Source organism: Euprymna scolopes, chromosome 3 (assembly GCF_053919585.1).
Source record: "Euprymna scolopes isolate OS-2025 chromosome 3, ASM5391958v1, whole genome shotgun sequence".
In the NCBI taxonomy this organism is placed as follows: domain Eukaryota; kingdom Metazoa; phylum Mollusca; class Cephalopoda; order Sepiida; family Sepiolidae; genus Euprymna; species Euprymna scolopes.
The window spans coordinates 84,246,155-84,258,243 of record NC_136484.1 but is presented as its reverse complement, the minus strand read 5'-3'; the positions used below and the strand labels follow the sequence as shown (position 1 = coordinate 84,258,243).

The 12,089-nt window shown below is 32.4% G+C and overlaps 1 protein-coding gene across 5 annotated transcripts in view; it reads left to right on the top strand.

The window, feature by feature from the left end:
- LOC145256707 (vitamin D3 hydroxylase-associated protein-like) overlaps positions 1 to 12,089 on the top strand; it is a 181,992-nt gene that overhangs the window by 69,426 nt on the left and 100,477 nt on the right. For 4 of the 5 annotated variants that reach the window (XM_080115598.1, XM_080115596.1, XM_080115595.1 and 1 more), the window contains 2 exons: positions 1,228 to 1,317; positions 11,518 to 11,592. In XM_080115598.1, coding sequence (XP_079971724.1) covers positions 1,228 to 1,317; positions 11,518 to 11,592 — 165 coding nt within the window. The remainder of the gene's footprint in view (positions 1 to 1,227; positions 1,318 to 11,517; positions 11,593 to 12,089) is intronic. The other variant, XM_080115599.1, reaches the window with a different exon arrangement.

Below are 12,089 nucleotides of genomic sequence, written 5' to 3'. Positions count from 1 at the left end.
ATATATATATATATATATATATATGTATAAAATGTAAAATTATGTTTGTTACTAACCGATAATCTAAAAATAAAAACAACTATATTACTTTCACAAGTATGATTAATAAGTGCTGAGAGAATTTTGGGATAAACGAAATAACAAATATGTTTATGCTTAATTTTTATCCAAGGATTGATCGCGCTATTAGATTATTAGCTATACTTGAACAGAACCAGAAAATTATGCAACAAAATTTAATAGAGGAATGTAAACATATTTTTAATTTTAAAGCAGATACAGCTAAACACAAGATATTTCCAATATCATGCAATAGAAATGAAATAGATTATTTTGCTATATTATTATTTTTATTATTATTATTGTAGATTAACAATCTCAACTAAATCACTTCTCTAAACAAAAATGAGATTCTACTTTTAAAAAAAAGTGAATACTCTGAAAGACCCTAAGATGAAAAAAAAACAATTAAAAAAATCAATTAGTTAAGAATGAGGGATCAGTTTTGCATATAAATTTAACATAAAATGAGTTCCCATTTCTGAGACATTCTAGTGTTTTAGAGCAGTTAACCATTTTATGTTACTCTGAGAGATAAACTCAGTACATTTATTTATTTTTGGCTATTTTTTTATATGCATAGTTTTACAATCTTTTCAGTCGAACTTCAGGTTACTGGTAAAAAATGTAGTGAATATCTCTAAAAAGTTAGAATGACCTAGAAATGATCATTTTACATTAAATTTATGTATGAACCTGATCTACTTTAAATTCTAAATTGTGTTTTTTTCATTTCGTATTTCCATCAAGAAAAATGCTAACCCCCTCTCCTACATAGCTGTAGGACAAATATGAACATAGACGAGTTCAAATTGGAAGGGGAATGGAATCAGTGCACTGGAACTAAACAAATTATGAAATTTTTCAGTGATGACTGTACCCCTAGCTAAGAATATTGATAAGAACTCTTCATTGATAAGGTCTAGTAAAGCAAAAGAGTGAAAAATTCTGTGATATTGAGTGAATTTCAAGTTTTAATACATAAACTACTACTAATTTCATTATATTTGGGTAAAGTTTGAATATCTTTGCAGTATTTCACATGCATTCTGTTGGATTTCAATACGCATTCATTTATTGTAATAATGTGAACAAAAAATGAAAAAAATGATTGCTGCTATTTACTTTATATTCGTTTTTTTATGTTATTTTTCATTTCATTGTCAGGAATTGGCTAAAGCGTGTGATTCATCTGAAAAAATATTAGGACCTCTGCATGGAATTCCTATCAGCTTAAAAGAAAATATCCCCATTAAGGTAAACTCAATACAATTATACTGCCATCAAGGCAAAGCCTATACAAGCCACATAATATTGTAAATAAACCTCATTTTGTCACAATAAATTACAGCTTGGGTAGTGTTTAAACTTTAAGGCAATCCAAGTTTATCTTTTTGAAGAAACTTCATGCAGAAAAAAACATTTCGATATTATATTTAAGAATAACTTTATTCTAATTGGGTTATAAAATTATGCCATCCAATTTAATATAACTATATGTATAATGATTAAAACTAAACTGGGAAAAAAGTTCTTCAAACTAATTAACACCCACTTCCCCCAAATAATATCTTACACAAAATCTTTAATAAAAATACCATAAAACTCAGCTACAGTTGAAGTGACAACTTAGAAAGAATAATTAAAAAGCATAATAATAGAATTCTTAACAACAACAACAACAACAACAACAACAACAACAACAACAATCATATTAATAACAGTAACACAAAAACTGTAACTGAACAAATAAATCAGAATGTTGACTTAAACAACATTACTTACAGACAGAAGTAGTCTACAAAGTCACAATCGGCCCTATAGAAAACCCTAATGATAAAAAATACTACATCAGACTTGCTGGAACTTCATTTAAAGACCGATTTAGAGTTCATAAATGCTCCTTTGATAACCCCAATCACCCCAACAAAACCCCACTACCTAAACCTTATTCAAAATAACCTTACACCTAATATTAATGGAGATTCTTTTCCTCTGTCTATACGAAAAATTCTTTACTATTAATTTTTTTAAATTTTTTTTTATTACATTTTCACCCCAAACAAGGCACATTGCCACTTTGTTGTAGGAGGCTACTATCAGGGACATAGGCATCAGGAGTACTGTGTAGGGAGTTGGGCAGCAAGATGTCGGTTCACGTTGCACTTGAACTTCTGCATGTTAGTACAGTTGTGGAAGCAGGGACCCAGAAGGGAATTCCAAAGTCTAGCTGTTCTGGGGAAGAAACTACTGGAGTAGAAGGCTCTCTTACATCTAGGTCCTGGATATGACCTTAAACTATATTCAGTGGTGAGGCCCCAGCTAGCGGGCTTTGGGGAGTGTGGAGCCACCCTTTAGTTGCCATTGCTCCCAGGTCCACTCTGACCCGGAGTGGTAGTACCTGTTAGGGTCCTAACTATGGGTTAAATACAAACCGACTTGAAAACAACAAATATATTCTATTAAAAAAATGTTCTTCAAAAATCTTTGGATTCGGCATTAAATAACCTGAAAAGGGTTGATATGCCATAAAACAAAAACAACCAAACTCTTACATCTAGGGATCTCTACTGTGAAGGGGTGGGATTTAGCTGCTTGTCGAGGGTATTTACGTTGAGGAGTCATAAATGCTTCCAGTTCGTCAGAGCATTCACTGTTAAAGTACTTGTAGAACAGGCAGAGGGATGCAGCATTTCGTCGATGGGACAGGGGCTGAAGTTTAGATAACAGTTCAGGACCTATCAGATTGGCGACTCTCTTTTGAACCTTGTCTAGGAGTGAGAGACTAGTGGCAGATGCACCAGCCCAAATATGACAACAATACTCCATACATGGGCGAATGGTGGCCTCTTAGAGGTATAGGATACTTTCGGGCGTTAGTATCTTTCTAGCATGGTAAAGAGAACCTACCTTCTTTGCAGTGGTCCTGGCAATGCTCTCAATGAAATTGTTCCAACTCATGTTTCGTGAGAGTGTTAGGCCGAGGAGTTTAAAAGATGTATTTTCAGATAAAAAGTCATTGGCCATTGCTATTGGTGGTAGAGAAAATTTCTTGTAATTATTGAAGGAAACAAGTTTAGTCTTGGCAGCATTGAATGTGACCATCCATTTATGTCCCCATTCCACTACAGATCGGAGGTCATCCTCTAGTGCTTCTGCCATTGCCTTAGAGATGTGTTCATTTGTTTTCCTGTCGTGCCTGTTATAGAGCGTGGTGTCATCAGCATATATACCCATCTCAGAAGCAGTTTTGTCGGGGAGGTCATTGATAAATATTAGGAACAATAAAGGTCCAAGGATAGACCCCTGGGGCACTCCTGCATTTATATCACACTGTTTAGATATACGACCGTCAAGGACAACCTGGATTTTTCTCTTATCTAAGAAGGATTTAATTATGTTAAGTATTCTACCAGTGATACCGTATGATTTAATTTTCCTGAGGAGACCTTCATGCCATACCCTGTCAAAATCCTTAGATATATCTAGAGCTACCGCTCTACCCTCCACCGCTTTGTCTAGTGAATGGTATATACATTCTGAGATTAGTTACGATGTCTGCTGTGGAACGGGCTTGCCTAAATCCATATTGTTTGTCAGAAGTTTAGCATCTGTAAGGTGGTTGACTACAGCTTGGTTAATTATGGTCCCAAATATTTTGGCGAAAGTGGGAGGAGGCTAATGGGGCGATAATTTACTGGGTCAGTTCTTTCGCCAGAATTCTTGAAAACTGGTACTACAGAAGCAGTTTTCCAGCAGGCAGGAAAGCAAGATTCACTAAGGCATTTGTTGTAAAGTTTGGAGAAAACTGGAGCTACTTCGCCGCTGAAGCACTTTTTTAATAGCACAGCTGGGATGAGATCAGGTCCACATGCTTTTGCAGTGTCAAGATTTCTTATGATAGCATGCACCGGAGAAGGGGTGATTTTCAGATCATCTAGTATGGCATCTGTCCGCAAAGGAAAGTCAGAGAGGGGGTGGTTGGCAGGGTCCAGTGTAGAGTTGGAGGCAAACCGACTGGCAAGCATGTTAGCCTTCTCAGTTGCAGAGCAAACAACCTCATGATTGTTGGATAGTGGGGTAATTGTTGATTGCCCATTATTTACTACACTGTTGTAGATTTTCCAGAAGTTGCAGGTTCCTAATTTCTGTGCTTCGATACATTTTTTGGTGGTTTCAGTAAATTCTCTCTTAGCTGTCGCTATTTCTTTCTTACAGTTACTTCTAGCTTCTATATACTTCTGCCTGTTTGAACCGGACTTATGTCGGTTAAATTTGCAGTACGCATGCTGCCTTTGCACTATTGCAGCTGCACAAATATAAGTAAACCATTGGGGAGAGTGAGGCTTGCTATAAAATTTGCATGTGAGAACATGTGCCTCAATTGCCGTTTTGAACCATTCAGCGATCTCATTTGCGCAATGATCAGCAGGAAGTGAAAAGATATTTTGCCATAAAACCTTACAACAATCAACGATTACATCATTAACTTATATTGCTCTATATCCAATTATTCATTTTGTAGTGTAACCAAATACCCATATTTCTAATTATCTGTATTGCTATTTAATCCTCAATAAACCACACATCATTTCACTATATTATTTTATCTTTTAATTTTTTTGAAACCCCCCTCCATTTTCCTTATATCTTTAATCTCACACTTGCATATTAATTGAGAAATTCCTTTAAATTTAGTAACTGTTAATCTTTAAACTTCTATTTTCCATATCTATACGAAAATTCTTTATTAATAACTTCAAAGATTTAGATAAATTATTAAACTTTTGAAGTCGAAACATTAACTATTTGCAAATACTACAATACGACATCCTTAGCAATTCCACACTCTTCAAAAGTTCATCTAATATAACTCTCTTAATCTACTAATAACATTATTACCTTACCCATTTTAGCTTATGATTAACAAATAAATTACAACTATTTATCTGCCCATCATTAATTGCTCCTACCTTCCTCATCTTTTAAATCTTTTATATCATTTTATACCATCCCATATCTAATTATTCATACGGTATTGTAACCAAACACCCCTATTTCTAATCATTTGTATAGCTATGTAATTTCCATTAAACTTTACACTATTTGATAGGGCCACTTTTATATTTTTTCCTTAAGTTAGTTCTTATAAATATTCTCATTCTTTTTCTTTCTTTTTTTGTATACATATAAGCCCATTAATTTTTTGAAGCCCCCTTGCACATCTAATACTCACCCAACAACCCTCCCCCTTTCTTAAATTTTCAAAATTCCCTCATTTTTCCTAATTATTCACCCTATATTCTTCCAACTAATTTTAATTCTTACTTGGATCAAGTAATTGTCGAAAACCCAATACAAATAATAGGACATATTTTTTAAATGTAATTAACTGGATGTATGTTAAATATCTACCATGTGCCTTCTTATTCAAAACTTCTAAAGCTTTTATATAAGTTATACAGGACATATGTTAAAATACAGTCAAATAGATGTATGTTAACATTGCAGCAGTGATAAATATCCCAGAAACGTCTGTCATGGTGACACACATAAACTCATTTCAAATACGTTAACCTACACCCATCACTTTTTTTAATGCAACTGATTTTGTCCATGGCACATATCTATCCTTCTTTCTTTCCTTCTCTTTCCTTTTTCTTTTTTCTATCTCTTCTTTTTTTATATAAATATTTTTTTTAAATTATATTTTTCTATCTCTCTATATTTCTCTTGTTTTCTTAATATCTACAAGTATCCCCCCCAAAAAGCATGTCCTCCTCCCTTCTCATTTTTGACTTTTGCCATCTGAAGAAACAGACAGGAAACTCCTGTCTGCTGAAACAATTGTAATAGTCAAGTTAATATTTTGAGGTTGTAAAATATATATGTATATATATATATATTATGATTATTAAAGAGTGCTCAATAAACAAACTATTTATATATATATATATATATAGTTTGTTTGAGTACTCTTTAATAATCATGTGAGTTTCATTGGATTTACATCTAGGAAATCAATTGATACAATCATTATATATATATATATATATATATATATATATATATGTATATATGTAAATATTTTCACAAAATCCAGACAATAAAGATCAAAATGAGAGCATTTTCATATTTGTTACAATTGTTTTGTGACTATTCGGACAATTTCAAACATCATGTCATTTAAAAAATATTTCAAAACAGCCTCTCTTCAGATGTTTAAATACACTATTTAATCTACATAAAAGAACACATTTTGAATCCCTATTTAAGAGATCAAGCAGTTAAACCTTTACGGAATTTTGGGGTTGTTATCAAAATCCGTTTTCCAAGGTAACAAATTGAAAGAGAAAAAAAGAAACATGTAAAGCAAAGTAAAGGAACTAAATGGAAAATTGACAGGACATGCAAAAAAGGAGGTCTCTAACAGAGACAACCTTAAACAACTTTTATCGATTTGAGTGGTACAGACTTCTATGCACAAAACAATGAATAACACTTTCTGGAAAAATGGGAGATATCCTCATTTCTTCTAAAAATACAAAAAACAACTCTTACTTGAAAGGCTGAAAAGAAAGGAACATACAAAAAAAAAAAAAACAGAAAGTAGCAGCCAAGGGAACAAGGAATGTGTTGATGATGAGGACTGCTAAAAAAAAGAAAGGCACTAAATAAAGAGAGAGAGAGAGAAATGTCCTTGAGGACTTAAATAACAAAAAAGGAAGGAGAGAGAGAGAGAGAGAGTCACACACACACATAACTGCCCACAGAAAGGCCCTTCAGTTCACAGGACTGCTGGACAAAAGGGGCCAAGAGAGAAGGGAAGGGATAACATGAAAGCCACAGGCTAACCAAGACTGCTGACCTTTCACCTCCCTTTGCACTACTGAAGGTGACTAAATTGATAAAAAAATAAAATTCCAACAACCTACCTACACCCCTATCTTCCAAGGTTTTTTGTTTAATTTTTTTTTGTTTGCCATGGAATTTTTAAATTGCCCTTTTTTCGTATTTTTACTTTTTAAATTATATTTCGACCAATTATCTATCTTAATGTTACACTAATACTCTATATGTTTTTTAATTTAAGTGATTATTATTATTCTCCAAATTATTTATTTAATTGATTTATTTTTTAAATACTGAACTACACCTTCAAAATCTAGTTTAAATTTATACGTCACAACTGTATTCTCTTCCATTTATGAAAGTTTGTATCATTTGTTTAAATTTACGATGAATTAAATGATTTTACTTAATTATTTTATTTCTTAAAAAGGAATTGTATTTTAAAGTTAATCTAAAAAAATTATAAATTAACAATAATTTTCATTCTATATATCAGTGATTTAAATTTCAAATTTATCTTTTTAATTTTTATCATTATATAAGCATTCTATTTTAAGTTCTATTTGTTTTTCTTTTCAGTGGTCTAATTATTATGTTGATTTTGTGAAAAAATTATATAAATGCCCGATTATAAAGACTGATAATCTTGAAGCTTACTAATTGAGTCATTTTAGCCTGATTTAAATTTTATTGGTATACTAGGTACCCGGTGATGCCCGGGTGTTTGGAGGTGTGTGTGGTTTTGGGTAAATCAAAACTCCGGGGTGGGTGGGGGTTAAAATAAAAAAAAAGTTTTGGTAGGTGAGTATGAGGATCAAACCCGAACCTTTGAAGTAAAGTTGGAAATGAAAGTGTGAAAAAAAAAACGTGCGACGTTAACCACTGGGCCACAGTGACATACAACCGAAACAAGTTTGAATTTAAGTATTGACAGGGGGCCCGCAATAAAAGTTAACTCTTCTGCTTCTATTTGACCTAATTAATGAGGTCAAATAGAAGTCACGCAGTTAACTTGGGTTTGTTTACCCAACTTTGACTGGTTTTTTCCCCAACAGATGTTGGTGAAGAGGAAACCAGCTCCCATTGTCCAGATTGATTAGGAGTTTGGCTCCACATTGATCAAAGCTGATTGCTTCTGGACGTTTCATGGTGCGATGCCGAGAACATGTCCGTTTGAATTTAGTTTCACTTTATTTATACTAAAAAGCGGGACAAACAGGGGACAGAGCGAAATAGTGCGAATCTCATAAAAGTTGATATAAATAAATGTAGAGGCGACCCGCGTTCCCAAATCCTAGATATTATTATCTAGGGGCTATATAAACAGTTGTAAGTGATCGTAACGACCCCGGGAGCATGTGTGAAAGAAGGTTTTGCGAGACATACACGAAATGGTCACACACATTTTGCCTTTTATATATATAGACTAGCGGGGGGGGGTACCCGGCATTGCCCGGGTGTTTAGAGGTGTGTGTGCTGGGGGAGGGGGGGGGGGTAATCAAAACATAAGAATAAGCGAAGTATAAAAAAACACAAAAAAACTAACGTAATGCAAACGAACGATGTTAAATGTAAAAATCGGAAAAACAAAAACAAAAGAAAACGCGAATGTGATGGAAAAAAACAACAGAAAAACAAATGTTAAAACTTCTTTAAAAAAAGCTGAAAAATAAAAACAAAAAAACATAGAACGTGAAAAATTGCTTAAACAATATTAAAATTTAAAAAATCGAAAAAAAAAAAAAGACATCTCACACCACGATTCGAACCCAAAACGTTTAGATAATGAGACCGGGGGGGGTAAAATAGAAAAATAGTTTTGGTAGGTGAGTATGAGGATTGAACCCGAAGCCTTTAGGCAACGTTGGAAATTAAAGTGTGAAAAAAAGACGTACGACGTTAACCACTGGGCCACGGACACATACAAGAGAAATACGTTTGAATTTATTTATTTAACTATTGACATTTAAACACCTTTTTGTAAAACACTGCATGGGTTTCAAGCTCCATTTCTGATGGCTTTCTAACTTTTAGAGGCTCTTTTTTTGTGGGCAGCATACTTTTGCTTCACCTTCTGACACAACATCGACTTGAAAAATCTCAATGAGTATCGTGTGACTAAAGTGCTGTCCAAATCACCCCACTAAATTACAATGTGGTAAAAAGTACTTTTTTGGTAAATTTCACACCATGATACCACGTTTTTTTATTGGATTAGGATGCTTTTAGTTGCTCTTCACAAAAATACCACCAGTTTCCATCTGGCTCTTTCCATTTTGGACGACTAGTGAAAAGATTTTGGCAAGCGCTGGAAAAATGATCTTCTGACAATTACATTTTTTCTGAGAAAATGAGAGAAATGCATATCAAGACTTTATTTTCTTGTTTCTAACAAAGATTAACACTTTTCTGAACAGAATTGACAATGATAAAATGACAAAGAGTAAAATGCTGTAATTTGTGTCCCAATTCACCCCATTATACAGAACTAAAAACATATCAAGCAAGTACTTATCAATAATGGATTTCGAAACTATATTGTCGACCAGCAAATAAAACTAATACCCCAGAACTTAATAAATACCACCATAATAGTAATACCCCAAAACAGCAAACTAACCTATTCTACTGTAACTAAATGCAACCATGCTTTAAATTAGAAGAAAAGGTCATAAAAATATTATTCATAGATATGTTTCCCCTACCGAAAACATTAAGATGAGACTTATCATATTTTGTATATTATATAATACAATATATAATATATATCATATATTAAAAAAAAATAATGCCTACTCTCAAACCAGTAGAATTAACCAACATCATCTACAAGTTCAAATGCCTCCTGGGAGAGTTCAGCTTCTATAACAATAATAAAACTAATAGTTACATTGGTAACACAATGACTATCCTATCACATCTCCTTACCATGCATAATACAGAATCCATTTTACAAAAAATATAACTGCCCTTCCACTAAAGTTAGAGAAATTCTTGTCAGCAACACACAAATAATAAACCATGAAACTAACATCAAGAAGTTAAAAAATACTTGAAATTAAAATGTAAAAACCTGCTCTTAATCAAATTACATTCTAATCCAGCAAAAACACACAACCCTGACTACAGAACTGGGCACCCCTCTCTTCCACACTGGGCCCTCAAAGCTCACACACATTTGCCGCTACTACTATATGAACCTTCCAGCCCTCTTCACAAATAATATTCACACGGCTCTCCTGATGATGTCTTCTTGAAAAGATGTAAAGCATGACCGTGGCCAACTTCGAACTACACAGGGAACTTATATTAATTCTTTCGATCCACACATTAAAAAGATCATCAGAAAAATTGAAAAAATAAAATAAGGTCTAATCAAAGGGAAGCTATCTGTTGCCTTTGACAACGTTTATTTAAATGAAAGAATGCTGCCTAAATACACACAATTTAAATATACATATGTATATACATATATATATATATTTATTTATTTATTTATTTATTCTAGGTTAAAAGTAAAAACCATTGAATTTAATGAGGTTGCTAGTAATGCTCAATAAAAAGATTAAGATATTATTTTATTCAATTTAGATGAACAAAATTACCATTAATCACAACAATAAAACTATCATTTCAATCTAAATGGATCTCATCAGGCAACCGAAGCCTCAGGTCTTTATCAAGGCCAATCTTTTCCTCAGGCTTATGGACTATAGAGGTTTATCAGGTTTGTGTCTAACTCTCTGACTCCATAGAAATAAATAAAAAAACATTTTAAGGGTGAATAAAAAAAGGCAACTTTATTTACTATTTGGGAGGTATATAGAGAAGGTTCGTTTTGTGGCAGAAGAGAATGTTCGTGAAATGTGTGTGAGAAAATCAACAGAAAGAATGTTCATTGGGTTATACTTATTGGTTTAGGTGGGAACAAAGTTGGTTTGAATTTACTTCGGTGTCTTCCTTTTCTGGTTTTCGTGAACGAAGCAGTGTTTAGTCATTCAAGGCGTTCAGGCCATAATGTGGGGCCAGTACATCGTTTTTGACTTTCATAACCTTTTCGGGGCTCCTCCGGCCATGTGGAAAATCAACCGTCCTTTCTTTTCTTCTTCTTCAAAACCCCAGAAAAAAAACGCGCCAAAAACCAAACTTCCTTTTTCCACTGGAAGTCCCGCATCTTCCAGTCCGTATTCAATTCTTATCAATCTCCACAGGCTTCGATAGGTTGTTTACCTAAATTGATTAAAATAATATATATATATATATATATATATATATATATATATATATATATATATATATATATATATATAATATATAAGCTTACTAAAAGAATTGGTTCTTTTTTAGTCTTTACTGGATACTGATTAGGTACTTGATTTTTATTGGCTAAATAAATAATTGAATAATACCATAGACACCAAATTTTGTGAAAAGTATTCTTCATTAAAAATTCATATACATTAAATCAAATATTTTAAATATTTCTTGAAATAAATTCAACAAAAATGATGTTTATATTTTTTATAAAAAAAGACATTGATTTGTCTGCTTACTGTGAAAATAATTTGTTTTATTTTTTTTTCTCGCTTTCTAATTTATTTTTAGGGTCATCATGTGACTTGTGGTGTTGCAAGCTCGCTTTTTAATGACGTCTTCGAAGATGATTCACTTTTTGTTAAAGTAAGTTGATCATTGCCACTGAGTATGATTACTTGCTAGAAAGATTTTTTTTCTGAATTTAGTAAGTGGCTTATTTGAAATTCAATCATATACAATATGGTCACTTATTAAAATATTAGATTAATTTTATTTCTCTGATCAATATAATGTATCTTTCTCAAATGATCAGTGGGTTGACCACCTTTAATCTTCAATATATACCATTGCTTTTTATTACTTTTCTTTCTACCAATTCTTAAGAATTTTTACAACTTCTCTTTTTACCCATTTTTTAAATCACTTTGATTATTTTTATTTTTATGAATTTTTCAAATTTTTACTACTTTTCTTTCAGCCAATGTTTTTTTTTTATTTCTTTCCTGTCAATTTTTTATTACTTTTTATTTTTCTTTCTACTAATTTTTGAAATTACTTATGCTATAAACATTTTTAAATTTGTAAAAATTATATTATTGAATTAATTTCTGCTGTATCATCATTGTTTATGATATAGCACT